The sequence below is a fragment of the Grampus griseus genome, assembly GCF_964374135.1.
Source record: "Grampus griseus genome assembly, chromosome: 7".
NCBI lineage: Eukaryota > Metazoa > Chordata > Mammalia > Artiodactyla > Delphinidae > Grampus > Grampus griseus.
In genome coordinates this window covers 94,390,998-94,412,656 of record NC_139001.1, presented here as the reverse complement: position 1 = coordinate 94,412,656, position 21,659 = coordinate 94,390,998, and the positions used below count along the sequence as shown (strand labels likewise).

The 21,659-nt window shown below is 44.6% G+C and overlaps 1 protein-coding gene across 1 annotated transcript in view; it reads right to left on the bottom strand.

The window, feature by feature from the left end:
* The window catches only part of TMEM163 (transmembrane protein 163), a gene marked incomplete at its 5' end in the record, with an annotated part of 251,210 nt that overhangs the window by 8,362 nt on the left and 221,189 nt on the right, over positions 1–21,659 (bottom strand). The window contains one exon of the mRNA XM_082659053.1: positions 1,905–2,016. Coding sequence (XP_082515179.1) covers positions 1,905–2,016 — 112 coding nt within the window. The remainder of the gene's footprint in view (positions 1–1,904; positions 2,017–21,659) is intronic.

Below are 21,659 nucleotides of genomic sequence, written 5' to 3'. Positions count from 1 at the left end.
GGGGTCAAGCCCCGTGGTCATGGGTAGAGAGGGGACAGGGCCTCCTGCCTGGCGGCCTGGGAGGAAGGCGTGACTGCTGGGTCCACATCCAGGCTCCCGGCCCAGTGTCTCGGCTGCAGTCACCTGAATACAGAAAGTGCTGATATCTATAAGTCAGAGGGGTCTCTGACTTATGGGATCAACTCAGGGCAGAGAGAGGAGCGCCTGCTGGGTACCCACCACCCGGAGCCCCGAAAACTGTGCTGACCGGTGCAGCTTCCCCCAGGCCTGCCTTCCCGTCCCTCGTGTGCAAGGTAAAGAGACTTCGAAAGGAAGGAACAGAACACGTCGCTGGAGATTCAAGGTCCAGCCAGACCTCTGCTCTGTTCAGGCCTAAAGGGTGCAGGCAGAGCTGTGCCCCTCAGAGCAACAGAAAAGAACCTGGAAGGTGGCTGGAGAACCCACACCCGAACTCCTGGTTACTGCTCTCAGCCCAAGGCCGCCTGTGCTCTCATTCCTAAAAAAGGAGGATTCCACAGCCAAAGGAGGCGTTTTCTTTTCCAGCTTAAAAAACACCAGACCACAAAAATCACACGGAGTGAACACTTCTCCCCCAGTCCTGGAAGCATCACTTTGACCTCCTGCCTGCCTGCCCCACCGTGCAGAAGTCCAGCTCCACACACGTCAGGGCATCAGCACAGGATTAGGAGTCCAAGTCCACACCGTGTCACCAAGCTCGTCACTTGGGAGGGAAGGGCCCTCTGACCGCCGTCCGCCCCGTCCTCAACGGATAACAGCTACCCACACATGACTGCGCCCACGTATTGCACATAGGAGAGAACCCTGAGAATCTGAGGAGGAGGGAGTGGTGCTTTCCTTTAAAAAGAAATCATGGGAATTCCCTGGCGGTCCAGTGCTTAGGATGCAGCACTTTCACTGCCGGGACCCGGGTTCAATCCCTAGCTGGGGAACTAAGATCTCACAGGCTGTGCAGTGCAGCCGGAGTGGGGCGGGGGGAGAAGGAAAGGGAAGGGAAGGGAAGGGAGGGGAGGGGAGGGGAGGGGAGGGGAGGGGAGGGGAGGGGAGGGGAGGGGAGGGGAGGAAAGAAGGAAGGAAGGAAGAAAGAAAATCCTAACGATCTCTGCTCTACTTTGTGCAGGCACATCCACCAACCCACCAGCTTTTACCCTTGGACCTCCCACCCCAGGGCACAGGGGCTCAGGTCGCTACTCCCGACCCCCAGAAACTTCACACGCTCCAGGATAAAGAAAAAGACAGGCAGGCAGTAGCGTCCATCATGTTTCTAGTTTACATGCCAGCACTAGTTTGCAAAAAAACGGAAACGTGCTTTTTCTACTTTCACACATCCTTCTCTGTCAGCCCAGAGGCCACGCGGGAAGCTCCTCCTGGCCCACAGGACGCAGAGGGACATCTCCGCCTGGTTTGGGTCTTGAGCAGAGAACACACGGCTCATTTCCCTGGCGAAGCCCTGGTCACTGCAACTTGAACTCCCAGGTAAGCGTTTCACTAGCTGGAGGGGGAAATGGGCGTGGAGCGTTCACCAAGGAAACCTGCACAGAATCCAGGGAAAACATTTACTTTTTATTTGGAGCAATGCACATCAAATGCAAGGCTCTGGGAAGCCCTTTGTGCTCCATGATTAAGAGCCTGGGGAGCCCTGAGCCACCCTGGTGGGAGGTGCCGGTGGAGGTGATTCAAGAAGAGTGTATTCAATTCCTAGGGCACAAGACATCTGCCCTGACAGGAAACCCTGAGAATCACTAAACAGCCTGGGTGGAGGGGAGGGCAGCGAGGAACAGATTCCGAACTGTTGAGCTCTTCTGCGAGACGAGCAGCGAAACGTGACCCAAACAGCACCTCCCCTCCATGTGAGCTCAGCCCCTAGACGCACTGGCCTTACTCACCATCGGTTATGAGGGCTCTGCTGGTCAGAACCTTCCCCAGCATAAACTTCAGCACAGCCAGGATGCTGCAAAGGATCCCACTTAAAATGGAGACGCTGAACAGGAAATCATCCTAGAAGAGAAAGTTCCAGATTTCAACAGTTCAGCTCAGGTGAGAGCAGATTGCAAGCCACTGGCCTTTGTTCCCAGAACAAATCATCACTGGTGTACGCTGCCACCAGGTGGGGTATATTGCTTGTTTTTATACCTCAGTTACCTGTGTCGCTGGGAATCAAAAAAGATGATCAAAAACGAATAATCCACACTCATATTTCCTTAGAAACCGATCACATACTTCTTTTCCTGTAGGAGATTCCCGTTCCCGCTATTCTGCCACAATGGTGGCAATCACTGATCAATAACGGAGTTGGTCAAATGCTAAACACAGTGACTTCTGTGTCGAGTTTTCCATGGAGAAGTCAAAAAGCAGCTGACTGCGAAGTCTGGAACACGTAAGTACACCACTGGCCTAAGAACAGAGCTGGACCATGGGGTCCATCGTGGCTGGAGCTACTTATAACCATATTTTTCCCTTAACCTCGCGCAAGCAACTGGAAGTTCATCTGTAGCCTTCAAGGTGGGAAAAGGTATCTAAAAATAAAGTCTGCTATTGATGTTATCTTAGCACTTCCTATAAGTCGTTAGCTTACCTTTGCAAGCAAAGGCATGCGTCACATATGCAAAAGCGAGTAGCTGTATATCTAGCCCATAGGGCCTCTCAGCTTCGGGCTCCCAGGCATCACTCCCATGAGACACAGCCTCCAGAGTCCCCAATATTAAAATGCCACTGCCAGCAAAAATCTCATAAAGCATCACACTCAGAGAAATAGGATTCCTTACGCTGTTGATTAATCAAATAACAACGCTGGTAAGAGGGAAGACAGCCTGTTTCCCCGGGTACAACACCCAGCAAAGTGATCTGAAAAATCACCTTGCTGGAAACAGGGTATCTGCAAAACATCAAAGCATCTCCCCCAGGGGAACTAAGATCCCACAGGCCACACGGTGCAGCAGAAAAACAAAAACGAAAAGCACCTCCTCCACAGCACTGATCAACGGTGGTTGGTTTTAACAGATGTCCACAAATCCTGTGCTACTCCCTCCCCAAAAAGGCACAGCTTAATTCCCTCCTCCACCGAGCGTCGACTGGACTCATGCCTCGTAGCTAACAAACAGAATACAGAGAAGAGGAAAGCAATGACTTTACAGGGGGGAGACCCAGTAAGTGATCAAGATGAGCATGACCATGCAGAAGTGATGCTGCTATCATGTGCCTGCAGACGGCATGGGACGTGAAGAAGAAGGCCTCTGGGTGTTCTGCCCCGAACCCATAACCTCAGCTGAATCGTGGAAAACCATCACACAGACACATGCTGAGGACAGTCTACAAAACACCTGAGCACTACTTCTCATACATGTCAAGGTCATGAAATTTCAAGGTCGTGAAAGACAAGGAACCACCGAGAAATTGTCACAGATTGGAGGCTAAGGAGATGTGAGGATGAAATGCCACAGAAACAGAAAAGGTCATGACATGGGAAAGCCGGAGATATCAGCGCAGAGGCTGGAGTTGTGTTAATACTGTTGTCATTCCCTAGTTTAGGTAATGGTACCCTGGTTATCTGCGTGAGACGTTAACCTTAGGGGAGGCTGGAGGAAGGGAATATGGCGCCCCTCTGTAATGTCTTTGTAACGGACGTATAAATCTGAAATTATTTCAAATTTTGAAGTTTTTAAAAATAATCACCTTACTGAAGTTTCACTTCCTCAAATGACCAGTAAGGACTGTGCCAGACCTGGCCTCTGGACAGATCCCCAGTCCCTGCTGGTGCATGAAGTTAATGCACCAGGGGCCACGGGGGCGGGCGGCGGGGAAGGACCCCCCAATCCAAGCTCTCTTCATGCAGAAACTCAGTCTAATTATGGGAGAGGGTGCCCATCAGAAAAAAAGGCAAACATGATTAAGGAATCAAGTACCAACATAGACCCAGATGCAGATAAGATTCAAAAAGCCTAAGTTGGTGGGACTTCCCTGGTAGTGCAGTGGCTAAGATTCCACGCTCCCAATGCAGGGGGTCTGGGTTCGATCCCTGGTCAGGGAACTAGATCCCACAAACATGCCGCAACTAAGAGTCCGCATGCTGCAACTAGGGAGTCTGCCTGCAGCAACTAAGAACTGGTGCAACCAAATTAATTAACTTTTTAAAATAAAAAGCCTAAGTTGGGAGACTGAGGCAGTCCATTAAGTACTGTGAGGCCCCAGATTGAGAAGGTGAATTCTCACTTTGCTCACCCCATGCCTAAAGCCCTTCTGGCTTCACCCGATCTGTTGGCAAAGCCCTCATCCCTACATGTTCAGAGATAGAGAAAGGCTGTGTTCACCCCATCCAGGTCCCAGGGAGCTGGGGGTTGAGGTTCCACTCCCACCCCCAGATGCACCTTGAGAGGAGCCAGCATGGCTTTGCTGGTCCTCCCCTGGGTCTGCTAACCGGGGAGCAAACTGCTGAACGGGGGCTTGGCTGACAATGGGCAGTGACCCGCCAGCAGATCTTTGCTCAAATCTAGACTTCATTGCTTACTAGGGAAACAAACCCAAGCTCTCAAATCTCAATTCTCTCTTCCATAAAGAGCAGTGTGACACCCACAGCCTCCGGCAGGCAGCGGATGTGCGATAAAATGTAGCAACTGTTATTAAAGGCCCCAAACGCATTACCCACACACTCACTTATTGCACCAAACAGCCACGCTAGGTGCTAATGGTGAGCCCCAAAGTATGGTAAGCATCGCTATCAAAGAAACCATAGGGAATTTACTACCTAGAAAGAAGCACACATGGTGCAATGTAAAAAAACGTAAGAGAAACTATGATTGGGGTCCACAGTGGCTTATCAAGGGCGAAGCGGTGTTTGGAACCCATCCCTTCACCTTAGAGAATCCTCCCATGGACTGGAATCCCGGAGGAACGGGAGATGGGGTTTCTGATGTAATCAAGTATAACAGAAGCATTGTATGATAGTTAAAGGCACCGGAGCAGAAGCCTCACTTAATAACTGTGTGACTCTGAGCAAGTCACAGAACCTCCCCCCATCTCCTCCTCCGTTCATGCATCTGTAAAATGCAAAAAAAGAAGAGACCTGCCACCCCTGGTAGCTGTGTAGTGTATCCACAGGGATCAGCAGGAACTATGTTTCCTGGAATTCCCTTGCTAGGTGTTTCCAAGTCACACTCGGCCACCAGAGAGACACCTGTGTGAGATTCAGAAGGTGGAGGTGAAGTGGCGGCCCCTCGTCCCCGAAGGCAGGTACAGGGCACCAGGTGCTGTCGTGCACGTGTTGTTGATCCACTGGGTCGGCCTGGGGGTGGGGTAGAAGCCAGGCCCTCAGCTCTGCCAGCTCCCACTGGATCCCCTCCTCCAGCTTCTCTGAGTCCTGAGCCAGACATGTGTGCAGCTTCATGACACAGGATTCCTCTGCAGGTCACCCCTGTCACCGAGGCTGAGACCGTGAGGGTCAGATGTGGATTCAGGCCACTTTCAGGGTCCCAAGTTTTCCTGCAGTGCTTCCCTCTTGCCGGGGAGCCCCGCTGAGTTCAGGCCCAGATTCCGGAGCAGCAGCTCCCGTCATCCTGCACGGCCCCATCCCTGCAACAATGCCCTGCCCTCACCACTTAGAGAGGTTCCGCTACGCTGCTCGAGCCTCACATACTCCTCCATAAGGATGTTCCAAAGTGCTCCAAAGGTGCCTGGCACAGAGTAAATGGTGTATTTAAATATGCAGAAGCCAACATGCAACACTCAGGTTTTTTCTCTCTGTGGATTATTCCCAGCAACCACCGTCTGCTCCCAGGACCAGCTCTGAAGGAACATGTGCCTTCCTTCCCCAAGTCTGGAAAAACAGAGACCGTGGCCACCTTGAAGCCTCATCCAGGCTTTGCTCACCATTGCTGTGCTGATCTGCTTCAGAAAAAATAAGCCCTGAAGAAGGACCCACGGAGGACCCGGGCTGGCACAGACCTGCCAATGCCCTTGCCCAAAAACAGCTTTCAACATCCTAGAACTCTGCTGTGATTTTCCCACCCAGAGCCCACCTGGCTCTCCTCTTTCCACACACCCACCACATCTACTGTTAGCATGAGCATAATGTCACAGAGAAGTAGTCATCAGCCTGCTCAAGGCATCAGTCTTTGCTATGGACTGTTTGTGCCCTCCCCAAATGCACTATGTTGAATTCCTAACCCTCACTGTGATGGTATTTGGAGATGGAGATGAGGGAGGGGGCCCTCATGGTGGTATTAGTGCCCTTATAATGAGAGGAATAGATTTCTCTCTCTCTCTCTCTCCACCTACACACATTGAGGAAAGGTCAGGTGAGGTCACGGTGAGAAGGCAGCTGTCTGACCCAAGGACAGATCCCTCACCAGACACTGACTCTGCTGGCACCTTGATCTTGGAGTTGCGTTCTCCAGAAACATGACAAATAAAAGCCACCCAGTCTCTGGTATTTTGTTATGGCATCCTGAGTTAAGACAGTCCTGAGTGTAATACAAGGAGCTTCTGAGAGGATTCCTTCCCGAGAGTCAGGAAGACAGAGCAGACCTGGCTGAGGATGAGAAATTGCAACCCGAGTAGGTTTGCACCACCGGTAGCTTCTCTCAAAGTGCAGCCACACCTGTCATGTCCCACATAATCCTCATAGCCCAGTCAAGCAGACATCCGAAAGGTGTAGAAACAGATGCAGAGAGGTTAAATGACTTGCCCAGGGTCACTCAGCTAATGGCAGGACCTAGATTTGTTCCTGGCTGTAATCTGTACCAAGATGCCTCAACCATGGCCTCCTAAACAGCTCTAACATTGCTGAATGTGAACCCTGTAAAAACAGATGGACAGGCATTTCCTCCTTAGGTATTCTGTTTCCACTGTTACCTACGCTGGGCCCCTGTGATTTCTCACAACTGGATCTTTATTGAATGGATAGAAGATCAGGGCAAAAAGGTTAAGACAACTAGCCACTCACTCAGAAGCCCAGGATAACTGCGTATTAAACTGCATATTAAAGGTAAATGCTTACGTAAATCACATCCATTCTGGCAAGCTTCTTTATGACCTTGTAGTGGTGAAGGCCTTTATAACCATCACAAAGCCTGATATATTTCACTACATGGAAAACTAAAACATATGCACAGGATAGGTTATATACAAACACAAACTAGCCCGTGACCCCCAACTCAAACTTTAGGACAGCTGAGGAGAAGGCCCCTCAGCCCGCTCTCAACACGGCCTCTCCCTTCCAGACAGCATAGGATGAAGGCCAAAGGTCAGTCCATCTAAGTGGCATGTCTTTTCCAAGAGCCAGTAATGCCTTAACTCTGTAATGTTTTAACTTTGTTGATCCCCAAATGTGAGAAGCAACACCTTGACTCAGTGGAATAAATCACTTAGAGAGAAATTCCAGGAACCTGATAGACCCCTGGGGTATAAAAAGCTCTCCACCCCAAATTCTCTGGGCTGTGCCAAGACTAGTCCTGTGTCACCTAAAAGATCAGGTCCTGGAGACATGCCCCCTCCCCAGGTCCCCAGCATCACCACCACCAGCCCCCCAGATCTGGCCCAGCACCAGACAAGAGAGAGCATACCTTCTGTATAAACATGAAGTGATCTTAATTAAAATCATAGAGTATTAGAACTATAAAAGAGCCTAGAGACCATGTAACCCATGCTGCAGGTGGGGCAGCTGAGGCTCAGGTAGAGCAGGTGGCTCCCCAAAGACAGCAGAGGCTCCCACCCATTCTCCACCTCCTCCTGAGCAGCCTGGCACCACCAACCCCTTCTAATTCTCTAAGCCCAGGCTGGACACAGGGCTAATTTTAGGATTCAAAGGCAATCAGGGCAGAGCTGATAAAACCGGATCCAGGGAGGATCCCTGTACTGACATGGGACATTGGTTCTTACACACTAGCTCAGGAGACCTCGGTCAGCCAGATCTGGGCCTCGCTCAGCTTTTTCCCAGGAGGATGTAGGGCCCCTGCACTGCCCCACACACAGTCTGGTGACCTGGCAGATGAGGGTCACTGTGACCTGATGGTCACATAAGGTCATAAGATGACGATCTTTTCCAGCTCCACTCAGTGAAGCCAAACCCAACTAAACTCACTGGATGAAGCTGACCCTTCTGCCCTCACCTTACCGCTCTCCCCTTCTCTCACTCGGCTCCAGCCACCCCAGCCTCCTCCCTGCTCCTCAAACACGTTGAGCATGCTCCTGCCTCAGGGCCTTTGCACATGCTGTTTCTACTCACTCCCTTACCTCTGTCATATCACTGCTCAAATATCACCTTCTCAGTGAGACGGTCCCTGACTAATAATCCTTCCCCTATAGTCTGATTGTTATTTTTTTTAATAGCGCTTTTCACATTCAAACACATATTGGCTCTTTAAATTTAAAATTACAGTAAGTCTCCTATATACGAACCTTCAAGTCGCAAACTTTCAAAGATGCAAACGTGGAGCTTCCTAATGAAGACCTGATGGCCCTGGAGGCCCAGAGAAAGGATGAAGAGAGACAGGAAGAAGAACTGAAGAACCAAAGAGATACATGACGTAGGAAACGGCAAGGGGATTTTCTTTATTTGAGGAAGCACTGTTAGTTTCTGAGGCTCAGGACCTGAACGTAGAACGGTACACGAAGGTTGCAGCAGCTGTTCAGAACGCAATCCAGTGTTAGTGTGTCATCTATGATGAGAAAAAAAGAGCTACTACCCAGACATCACTGGATCCTTTTTTCAAGAGGGTAGATAGAATTGAATCCAGCAAGGAGCCAGAACCCATGCCATCAGCGTCAGGCGTTGAGTGAAATGGCAGCTTGCCCTCCGTCTCCTGTTGCTGACGATCCTTCAGCTCTACCATCTCCCACTCCTCTCCCTCCTCCAGTCAGTAACTCTTCTCGCCTGTTCACTCGATGCCAGTCCCTGGATGCCAGCTGTTGTACTGTACTGCTGTACTTTTCAAGGTACTGTACTGTAAGATTAAAACGTTTTATTTTTTGTGTTTGCTTTTTATGTATTATTTGTGTGAAAAGTATTATAAACCTTTTCAGTACACTACTATATATAGCCAATTGTGTCAGTTGGGTACCTAGGCGAACTTTGTTGGACTTACGAACAAATTGGACTTGCGAACACCCTCTTGGAATGGAACTCGTTCGTATGTAGGGGCCTTACTGTAATAAAACGGAAAACTCATTTGACTAGCCACATTCCAAGTGCTCACAAGCCACACGGGGCTATTGGCTGTCGTACTGGGGAGTGCAGATTTAGACCACTGCCAGCACCACAGAAAGTTTTCTTGGACAGTGCTGATTTAGAAACAGGTTGGACTGAACTGGAATGAAGTAGTAAGTGGCTAGCAAACGGTCTAGACAAGGAGCAAATAGAGATTATGACCTGGCAAATGGTCAAACAGTAGCCAAGGAGACCATACCTCGAGTTCAGCCATCATAGGGCTAGTTTATCACCATTGACTCCCTGTCTCCAAAAGGCACCTAGGGATTCAATTTGGACTTAATTGTTATATACTTTTTATTGAGGTGTAATTAACATGATAAAATGTGCAAGTTTAGACATTCAATTTGATGAATTCTGTCAATGGTAACACCCATTTAAACACTGCCCCAAACAAAATGTCTAGGGACATTTCCAGTACCCTAGAAAGTTCCTTCATGTCCCTTGCTCCACCTCCTGCAACCACTTTCTGACTTCAATCATCAGAGATTTAGTCTATTCTTGTATTTTATATAAATGGAATCTATAGTATGTGTTGTTTTCTCTGCTTCTTTTGTCAACATGTTTTTGAGACTCGTCCCTGTGGTTGTAGGTATCAACAGTGCGTTCTGCATTGTTGAGTCTTACTCCGGTGATTATTTTCACATAAAAGGTTTTTTAAATAATTCAATCTATATGCCCCCTGTTGACACCAGGCTTTTTTCTTTAGGTTCCCAATGAAGATAGACAGTTGTTGACACAAGGAACAAGCAAAGACACAGGAAGGAGTCTGATGGGGTCTGACCCTCTCCCCTTACATAGGAAATCACCTGCCACCATGAGAGTTGAACCTTTGGGTCAAAATATCAGGGTGGCATGAACTCAGGTGGAGAACTACTAGAACCACCTCTTCCATCAGCATCTGAGAGCAGCCTCCAAAAAGGCCAGTCCCACCACTGACCAAGATCATGGCTGCCAGGATGTCCCAATGCAACTTTCCAACCCCTTCACAAGTGGCTGGGCTAAAATAGAACCTCACCCACTCTCCTTGCATGTTTGTGTTCCCCAAAACGTCCTATTTGAAGCACTAATCCCCAGTGTGATGGTGTTTAGAGGTGGGGCCTTTGGGAGGTAATTAGGTCACGAGGGTGGGGCCCTCATGACGGGATTAGTGCCCCTGTAAGGACAGACAGAAGAGAAAGGATCTCTTTCTCTGCCACATGAGGACACCGCAAGAAGGGCGGCCCTCTGTGAGCCAGGAAGAGAGCTCTTGCCAAACACCAAATCTGCTGACACCTTGTTCTCAGACTCTCCAGCCTCCAGAATTGTGAGAAACAGATGTTTGCTCTTAAAGTCACTGAGTCTACGATATTTTGTTACCACAGCTAGAAAGGACTAAGGCACCTCCACCATCTCTTCCACCAATACCCTGTACATCAAAATAGAAGTGGGGGGTGTGAATTAACACCTGTAAATCCAACTCATCTTCTGACGATCCCTGTTTCTGGAAGGCCAGCTGCCAGCAGCAGTTTCTAACATTGCAACACTGAGTTTCTCGGTGCCCCCTGCCAACACCCCCGTTTCCCCATACAGCCTCATCTTAAAGCCTTCTGACTCATAGTGCTGCTCACAGAAAAATCTCTGGTAGCACTGACTTTTCTGCAGTGCCACTTATCACCTCCTATACTAAGCTTATTCCTTATCATAGGTGACACTATTGGTGGCAATTCCAGGTCCCAGGGAGCTGTGGCCACTAACACCAGCCAGAGGTCACGTCTGAACATACAACTTGCCCATTCCCCCAGAGACCAACACTCTCCCTTTTCATAAGCTGTGTGACAGCTTGTGGGGGAATGTGGAGGCTCGCTCACTTGCTACGTCTGCAAAAAAATTTTTTAAAAGGCGTCCTTTGCTTTCCTAATGAGGACAAATTCTAAACCATTCTGACACTACATGTTATAGAATTACCCAGGGAAATACGAATGCTGGCTGAATAAGAAATGTGCATTGATTTATGACCCCAGGTGAAATGAAAAGTCACTCTCAGCCTCAGATCTTTTCATCACCCCCTTCCCTGCCCCACCCCCACAGATGAGAAAAGCTGGCAGATGTGGAGGAAATGACACCGAGCAGGAGCCCGCAATTTCCCCTGGTTATTAAATTATACTGACAAATTGCCATGGAGTCACATTAAGTGACTTCACAATTTTTAAATTAGCATCGAACCATTCTGATGTTGGGAGGGTCAAGAGTTGGTGTTTAGATAATCAGGTTTAGTAGCCAGGAGGTTCTGCAGCTGGTGGACATGGGGGTCACTGGCGGGACTTACAGACAGACTGGGAGCCCCAGTCCCTAGCAGGTCTTGGCCACACTGGCCAACCTGACCGTGGAGTCCCTGCAAAGTCTTGTGAAGGAAGCAGATGCCCGGCTCCACAGGCGCCAGGATGCTGAGGTAGGCAGGATCACGGGATGAAGGAGAGGAGGGACAGGCAGCATCAGCTGAGGCACTACGACTGCCTCGGTGACAAGAAGGGACTTTGAAGTGCTTGGCTGCCACTCCCAGACACAGCCTGGCTTCTAAGTGAAGCATCCGTCTGACTGCTCTGTTCTCATACAAGATAGGAGCGCAAGGCTCATTGGGGCACTAGCACTCTCATCTCTGGACATGGCCACGGAATCTAAGAGGAGCCATCCTACGGAAACCAATTATATTAGCAGACACTTACTAAGATATAAAACAAACACTGTGCTTTAATAATATAAGTGCTTCTAAATTAATGTATTTAATAGCAGATCTAATAAGTACAGTGATTTTAAGTCGTGATAAGCACAAAAGATATTTTAAAATATCTGCCAAAACCAATCTTAGATAAAAAACAAATCTGATTTTTATTGGTGACAAAGTCACAACTACGCTAATATGACAACTGTGGCTTGTTGCCTAATTTTATGATGGAAGAAAATGCTAAATTTCCGATAGCGGTTAAATCAAAATAAAAACACAACTTCTTTCTAATTAGAGTTCATGAATCCCCTAAATTCCATCCATGGATTCAAATACCAGGTTATAAACCCCAGTCCTTGAACTAAAATCACATATGATTGGGGCTTCCCTGGTGGCACAGTGGTTGAGAGTCCGCCTGCCGATGCAGGGGACACGGGTTCGTGCCCCGGTCCGGGAAGATCCCACATGCCGTGGAGCGGCTGGGCCCGTGAGCCATGGCCGCTGAGCCTGCGCGTCCGGAGCCTGTGCTCCACAACGGGAGAGGCCACAACAGTGAGAGGCCTGCGTACCGCAAAAAAAAAAAAAAAAAAAAAAAAAATCACATATGACAAAACTCACCCACACACAATCATGAGTATACTCTTCTTAAGTATAATCAGACAGCCAATAATCACTAGAATTTGGGGAAGCCATTTGTGAACAGAAGAAAACTGTTAAAAATTATCGTAACTGTCATCAGAGATAGGAGACATTGCACCTGTCATACAAGAAAAGGATGTTTTGAAAAGAACATATAAATTTAAAACTTCTTAGAACTTAAAAGTATAATAACAGAAATTAACAACTTAACAAAAGCATCAGAAGATAAGGTTGAGGGAATCTCTCAGGAAGTAGAACAAAAACACAATAAAAATAAAATATAGGAGACAAAGAAAAGAAAATTAGAAAACAAGTCCAACATTTGACGTAATAGAAAGCCTAAAAATACAGAACAGAGAAAACAATAGCAAAAAAACAAAAATCATTAATAATAAAATAATTTTAAAAAATTTCCCAGGACTGAAGGATGAGTTACAGAATTAAAGGGTCTGAGGGCCTAGCACAATACATGAAAAAAGAAATCCTCACCAAGGCTAATACTAACTGTAAACTTTCAGAACACTGAGGACAAACAGAAGATCTTACAAGCTTACTGAGAGGAAAAACAGTGCTGTGGGAAAAAAGGGGGGTTGGATAATTTGTTATTAGAATAGCGGTAAACTTCTCAAAAGCAACACTTAGAAATTAAAAGACAGTGGATTCGTGCCTTCAAAATTCAAAGAGTAAACTCAGGACAACTACCGAATAAAGTGTGAGGATAGAATACCAATATTTTCAGACATTCAAAGTCTAAAAAAAAAATTAAAAACTGCCTTCCCTGTATCTGTTCTTAGGAAGCTACTGCAGGATGTGCTCCTCCAAAACAATGGAGTAAACCATGAAAGATGACAACATGAGATTCAATAAGATATGACCCAAGAGAAAAGTAAAATGAATCTCCAGGATTACAATAAATGGATCCCAAGATGGCAACTGTGGAGGAGACCCAGAGTGTGCATGTGTGTGTGTGTGTAATTTATATTACATATTCATTTATTAGTATCAGGGAACACAAAATGTAATGCACTAAAGGGAAAAGCAAATCACTCAAGACTATAGGGCTCAGCTACTAATAACATTTACCATCATAATAACAATGTTGAATATCGATCCAACAAAAATAACAATGTAAATATACTGGGTAGTTATTGGGCAATGGCAATGGTTAAAGGGACACCCAGCGTGGGAAGTCAAGAAATCATGACTATAACTGAGAAAGCAAGAAGGAGCAACATATGTACATTAGAGATGTGGAAGTTGAAAGGAGTTATAAATGATTGCCTCTGGGAAGGGGGTTATTTTTTATGAGTCTTATAGAATAATTGACTATTTAGGTTATAAACACATACAGCTTGGATAAAAATTAAAACTCAACGTAAAGAAAATATTTCAGAGCAGTAATTTCTGAGTGTATTAGCCAGAGAAAAAGAACTAGTAGGACATAGATATTAAGAGATGTATTGCCAAAGCTACAATGAGGTATCACTTCACACCGGTCAGAATGGCCATCATCAAAGTCTACAAATAATAAATGCTGGGGAGGAAGTGGAGAAAAGGGACCCTTCCTACACTGTTGGTAAATTGGTGCAGCCACTGTGGAAAAACAGTATGGAGGTTACTCAAAAAACTAAAAATAGAATTGCCATATGATCCAGCAATCCCACTCCTGGGATCTATCCAGAAAAGATAAAAACTCTAATTTGAAAAGACACATGCACCCCAATGTTTACAGCAGCACTATTTACAATAGTCAAGACATGGAAGCAACCAAAGTATCCATCGAGAGATGAATGGATAAGGAAGATGTAGTATGTGTATGTACACACACACACACACACAATGGAATATTACTCAGCAATAAAAAGGAATGAAATAATGCCATTTGCAGCAAAGTGGATGGACCTACAGATTACCATACTAAGTGGAGTAAGTCAGACAGAGAAAGACAAATATTATATATTATCAATTATATGTGGAATCTAAAAAATAATACAAATGAATTTACTTACAAACAGAAACAGACTCACAGACAGAAAACAAACTTTTGGTTACCAAAGGGGAAACGATGGGGACAGGAGGAGAGATAAACGGGAGTTTGGGATTTAAAAAAAGAAACAGATGTATTGCAAAGAATTGGCTTATGTGATTACAGGGCTGGCTAGGCAAGTCCCAGATCCACAGGGCCAAGCAGAAGGGCAGGCTGGGACTCTAAGGCAGAATTTCTTCTGCCTCAAGGAAGCCTCAGCATTGCTCTTTTTTTTTTTTTTAAATGATATTTTTTGAGGTGGACTATTTTTAAAGTCTTTATTGAATTTGTTACAATACTGCTTCTCTTTAACGTTTTGGTGTTTGGGCCGCAAGGCATGTGGGATCTTAGCTCCCTGACCAAGGATCGAACCCACACCCCCTGCACTGGAAGGCGAAGTCTTAACCACTGGACCGCCAGGGAAGAAGTCCCATCAGAATTGCTCTTAATGCCTTTCAACTGACTGGATCAAACCCACCCAGATTACCAAGGATAATCCCCTTAAAGTCAACTGATAATAGGTGTTAATCGCATCCACAAAATTCTTTCACAGCAACACCTACATGAGTGTTTGATTGAACGACTGGGGACTACAGCCTCACCAGTTGACACATGAAATTGACCATCACGCTAGGTAACATGCTCACGCTCCGGACCAGGTCCATCATATGGTTACCCTAAGAGCACTCATTGGTGGGCAACCACTAAAGAACCTGAATTGTTCCTCACACTTATAAATACTGGGGCTACAGCAGAGGTTGTTACTGACACAGTTTACACAGGAGAGTGTGGTTTATGCCAGAATCTGAAAGCTTCTTAACACCTAAAAGAGACAATGTGGAAAAATGCCGCACACAGCACCCTTCCGAGCAAACTGACTTTGCTAGGTCCTCACATAAATGAATATTTTGTCTCTCTCATAGTTTGAGAACAAAAAAGAAAAATGATATGCCAAAAGCAAAACCTAAAAAGGAAAACTAAACAAACATGAAATTCACTTACCCGCCCCCTAAAACTGAGTGTGAACAAAATAAAGATGAGAGCTTAATGAACTAGAAAGAAAATCCACTCGATCTACAGAATCAGAAGCAGGTTTTTTTAAAAAATAAATAGAACTTTTGGCAAGCTAGCTTCAGAGACAAAAAGAGCATCAATAAACACTAGTAATAAAAGAGGGCCCATAAGTACTGATGCATTAGAGATTTTTAAATCATATGAGAGTAATATGAGCAACTTTAATGCAATAAATTTGAAAGCCTAAATAAAATGGGCAATTTTCTAGAAAAACAAATTTTGAAAAATGTTCCAAAAACATAAACTATAAAATATTTGAGATGGTGAGAAAAAAGCCTCAATAATAATAATAATGATCATAATAATAGAAGCAGCAAACACCTATTGTAGGACTAAGTGTTGGACACTTTTTAAAATGCTTTTTATGTGCATTAACTGAGTTAAGCGTTACAACTCTATGAGCGAGGCACTAATGTTATGTTTATTTTACACATGAGAAAACTGGAACCAAAGAGGAAAGTAACTGGTCCCAGTGCGACAGCTAATTCATGCAGGCGGTCTGGCCCCAGAGTTCACTATTTTAACAAACAACATCCTTCACAGTCTCTCCAAAGGGCAGCAGCCCCAAGTTTGAGTTCTATTAAAACTTAAATGAACAAGTAATTCCTACATTACAACCAGTACTCCAAAGCACAGAAAAAGAAGAAAAGCTTACATAACCCATTACATGTGATACACAAGGACAGGGGCTTTAGACCCATGTCACTTATGAGCATAGATGCAAAAATCCTAAATGAAATAGTAAGTGGAAACCAGCAATGGAATAATATAATAATACTATCCGGCCAAGCAGGGTTTATTTGAAAATGCAAGGATGACTTAATATTAGACTATTGATTAATTAAAATATGAACATGTTAAAGAAAAGAAATATCTCAGAGTACACAGAAAAATTACTCAAAATTCCACACATATTTGTGATTTAAAAAAAAAACCCTCCTAGCAAAACAGAAATGGAGCCATCACTCCAAAATCAGCAGCAAACCATTCAATATTGTACTAAAGATCTTGGCTAAGCAACAAGACAAGAAAAAAAGAAAAATGTTACAATTGGAAGGGAGAAGCTGTCATTATATAATATATCCTGTTACAGCTGGAAGGGAGAAACTGTCATCATATAATATATCCAAAATAATCAACCGAAAAACAAAACTAATTTTTACAAGTCGGCAAGGTTACAGGCTAACAAAATCTATATTCAAACATCATTACCTCTTTTATGCAGTAATAATTTAGAAAATGAAATATATATAAAGCAACAGAACTCAAAAACTATACAGGAATATAGCCCTAACAAAAATGTCTAAGGTCCGTATGGAGAAGATTATAAAACTTCATTACAGGACATAAAGGAAAACCTGAATGGAGAAAGATGAAATGGAGGGGAGGATTAAATAGCTTAAAAAAGCCAGTTCTCTCAAAATTAATGAACTGAAAGCAACTCACACAATACTTCAAGAGGATTTTTCATTACAGTTGTCAAGCTGACTTTGAAATTCATAAGAAGTACTAGAAATGCAACATTAGTCAAAACCACTTTGAAAACCCTAGAAAAGAGGGTGACCAAACGTTAAGACTTACTGTAATTACAGAAATTCTAAAAGTATGACACTAGAACGGAATGAACCAAAAGGTCCACGGAACAGAACCTCAAGTACAAAGGCGGCCACACACCCGTGGGAATTCGGCGTATGATGGTTGTAGCCTTTGAAATCGTGATGGGGACGTAGTATAATCACCTGAGGGTGGGAAAAAAAAAATCAACAAAATTGGATGTCTACCTTATACCAAACACAAAAATAAATTCTAGGTGAACTAAAGGTCTAATTGTAAAGTCTAATTTCTTACATGCATGAAAAGAAAGTAAGAAGATAAAGGCATATATCTTTATGGCATCAGGGTGGTAAGGTATTCTTTTTTTTTTTTCTTAAGCAAAATGTAAGTTTTATTACCATTAAAGTTGATGTTGGAGAACATGGCTTAGATGTGCTGCAAAACTGGTTTCCAGATCTGATCTCCATAAATAGACCGACAGGAAAAGCACAGGTCTTCCCAGGGGAGGAAGAGCCTTTGTATCAAATGAGCAAAGGTTAAGAGAACTTGTGCTCTCTGCAGACAGACAGATCTCAAACAGAGATAGGGAGAGGCCCTTCTCCCCAATACATCAATCAGATAAGAAAGCAACTTCTTTCCTGGGGAAGAGTGAAAGAAAGGGCAGAGACAGGCCAAGATTATTTTAATAGATGATTCTTTCATATGAAAGGAAATAGCAGGAATGAGAAGTAACCATTTATCCTAAAAAAAAACCTAATGCAGACTCTCAGTTTGTGTTACTGGAGGATTATGCATAAACCAACAGATGGATGGGTGGATGGATGAATGGGTGGATGGGTGGATGGGTGGGTGGATGGATGGATGGATTTATTTATTTATTCATTCATCCACTCATTTATTCGCATTCATGTACTATCATTATCTAATTCACAGGAGTAAAAGCACTCTTAACCCCCTACCTTCTCCAGGGAAACACAACCACCACAACCCCTTAAAGGAAAGGATTGATAAATTTCATTACACCAAAATGGAAGGCTGGGGCAAGGGGTTACTTCTAAAATTATCTGCAACTTGTATATGAGAAGACTGATACTCAGAACATATAAATAACCCTAAGAACCAATAAGAAAAGGACAACAGAGAAATGGGCAAAGTAGCAGCTTATAAAAGAGGAAACTCAAACGACAAAATAAATGATTTTTTAAGTGTAATCAACTTCACCAAAAATCAAGGGAAAGCAAACTAAAATGAAATACGGTTTCTCACCCATTAGACTGAAAAACTGTGATAAGTTGCAAGATATCAAATATGGTGACATTCGGAGAACGTAAACTGGTACAGCCACAGTGAAGGGCAAATTGGCAGTATTTATTAAAATACGTGCACCTTCTACTATCCAAAAATTCCTCTCCAAGACGTTACCCTCTGGAAACACCATCTGCCCACACTACATATTACCATGATAGTACAGCAAGGTTCATTCTAACAGTTTTGATATAGTGAAAAAGCTGGAAACAACCCAATGTCCATCAACAGGAGAGGGGTTAAAGGTACATGAATTTATATGATGGGCAATTAACATCATAAATAGTCTAGATTTAAACAACATGTTTATTTTAAAAGTTGCAATGTGATATATACAATATCCATCGATGTAATAACACATACAATATTGGATTTCCTATGGATATAAATATGTATCACAAAAATTTAGGGTGATGGTCAAAGGAGCCATATATATGGGCTGCCTCACCTGTGCATCACCTATTCACATATATCACTAGCACCACAGCACAAAGAGAGGACTCTAGACTATAAATGGGAAGGGGGGTGGGTCCATTTGGAATAAGCCCTCCTTGCAAGCGATGCTTCTCCCACAGGGGTGAAGAATGTCCATGGCGAGGTCCCAGGCAATCTCTGTTTGCAGTGCCTTGAAAGATGAGCTCCTCCTGGTTACAACCTTTTCCTAAGTGTGGTTCTAGCCTGTCACCTGGTAGGGCCAAAGGCGTCATGCATGCAACATATTTATTGAGTTTCTGCTACATGGCAAACCCTATCAGGTGCTGGGAGAACAGCAAGGCTAAATCCTCAGTCTCCAGTCTACTCAGGGAGGCGAGTAGACAGGAAATTACACCGCAGTGTGGCCAGCAGTCAGCAGGAGGTACCATGGGACCACAGAGGATGGGCTGGGGGGCTTCTGGGCAATTCTAAATGGGATTCGGGTGGGGGTGAGGGGGTTAGTTAATATAGGAGGACGGCAGGCAGACCTTGTGCAACGCTAACTTTCACCAATGCTGCTTCTCACTAGCAGAAGGGGGGAAACGTGGACAGCCACAGCTCTCAACAGTGAGAGCTTTAACTCAGCTGTTTCCTCTTATAACCCTCTCCGCATATACCCCCCCACTTTGAAAAGCCACCGCACAGAAAATAAAGGAGAAAGTCCAGGGTCCCTCCTAAAGCAGCTGACCTTCACGAGTGCCCACAGTCAGCCTAGTCCCCGTGTTTTACCTCTGTTCGGAAAGTTCTTTAGGGTAAAGATCCTATATTGAGTCCATGGGGGCTCGGATGATAAGAGAGCCCACTTTCATAGGATTACTCAGGAAATAGGAATTTTTACCCAGTGCGCCCCCAACTATTTCCCAGTATCAACTGTTTCCCTAACAGTCCAGTAACACGTATGGCTTTGTCACCAAATACTCACATTCTAGACACAGGCAGACTATTCCAAAGTACTAGCACTGCAACTTAGTCCAAAATGCTCTGCTGTACTAGGATGTATTGTGCGCACCAGATACACAGGTGTATTTCAGTCAACGCTTGAGAAATAACAAGGCATTCAGTATGATTCTCTCCATTAGCTAAACAATAAACACAAGAACAGAAATGTTATGAGGACTCTGTTGTCCATGTTATACTTAGGGAAGTGAATGAAAAAGTAATTACCTTAAAATGTTAAACAAACACCTTTTGAAAAAAATATATTTTTTTCTTCCTTCCAAAGATAATAATGCTCTCAAAACCTCACAGAGAGAAAAAAATTGCTAAGTTAGAGTGATAACTTCTCTCATTCTCATAGCAAGAGATTAAATAAGTTTCCCAAGGTCAAGAATAGACACATTTGAATAGCAGCATATTCGACCTTGACCCAGCAACGCCCATCTTTGATAAACACCCGTATCTTTAAATACACAGACGTTCCTAGGACATGGAGAGGAATGAGCACGTTTCCCTCTCTCCCTGCCTTCCTTTCTCTTCTCCAGTTTTGGTACCATAACCCAGCAGCCCCCTAAGACAGGTTTTTGGTAGCAGGTGTCATGCTGGAATCTTCAAGGCCACAGGGAAGATATCGGGGTGGGCAGAGGAGTTCACTCCCATTGAGTTGAGTGTGGGAAATGCTAGATGTGGAGTTTAATTAGAATCTTCAGTGAGAATACGTCTCTGGGCTATATTTTCTCAACTGGGAAACGGAACCAGTTGTATTAGCTTTTCTTAAAAGCTGACTTTTGGGTCTCAAACCCTGGGGTACTTCAGGAGACAGTCCATGGAAAAAGAAGGCGCCCTCCTGACCAGTCCAGGACCTGGTTCCATTTGCCATGGTTGTCTCTGACGGTGGATCTCATACAGTTACTTTATTTTTCTATCTGAGGTTTTGTTTCCTTGTTATAAAATGGCAGTGGGTCTGATGTCTCTGCCTACTTCGGAAACACTGCGAAGGCCTAATGAGCCTCAAGCTAAAAGGCCCTTTTTTGAAGCAGAAAACGCAAAGAGGCATCATAGAAAGAGAGCAACATGGCAGACCGATCACGGACATCATATTCTGATTAAAATCCTAGGCTTACACAGCAAGGAAAAGAGAACCAATCAGAGCCCCTTCAGAGCAATTTCCCAGGTAACACCTGAACTGACAACCAAATCACACTGTATGCAAGGGACTGAAAGGACAGACTACCCACACTTTCAGGTTTAAAACGGTTAATACTCTCAAGAGGCAGAGCCACCAGCAGGCACTTCGGGGGAGTTTCTGGCCACTGCATGAGATCAGTCATATTTCAGCAGAAGCTCCCTTACTATGTACCTCTGATGACAGCTGTCACATTTAGCCTACTCTCTACATTTGCCCCTCTCATCATACACTTTTTCTTCATGTTATTGACTACAGTGTAACTTTTAGCAGTGCTGTCCACATCCCAGGTACTGAACGTGTGGGTTACACTGAGAAAACTAAACCCTCACTTCACAGCATCTTAAAATATTTATCCTATTATAATAGATCTGAGCAGGATTTCTATCTGGTGTAGCTATGTGAGGTCATTTGTGGCCAAGCATAGCATCTGGATGTATTGATACTTGAACTGTACATATTTAAACTAGACAGCTTAATCAGCATTAACATTTTTTTTTTTTTTTACTATTTATTTCTTTAGGCTCCTCCAGGTCTTAGTTGC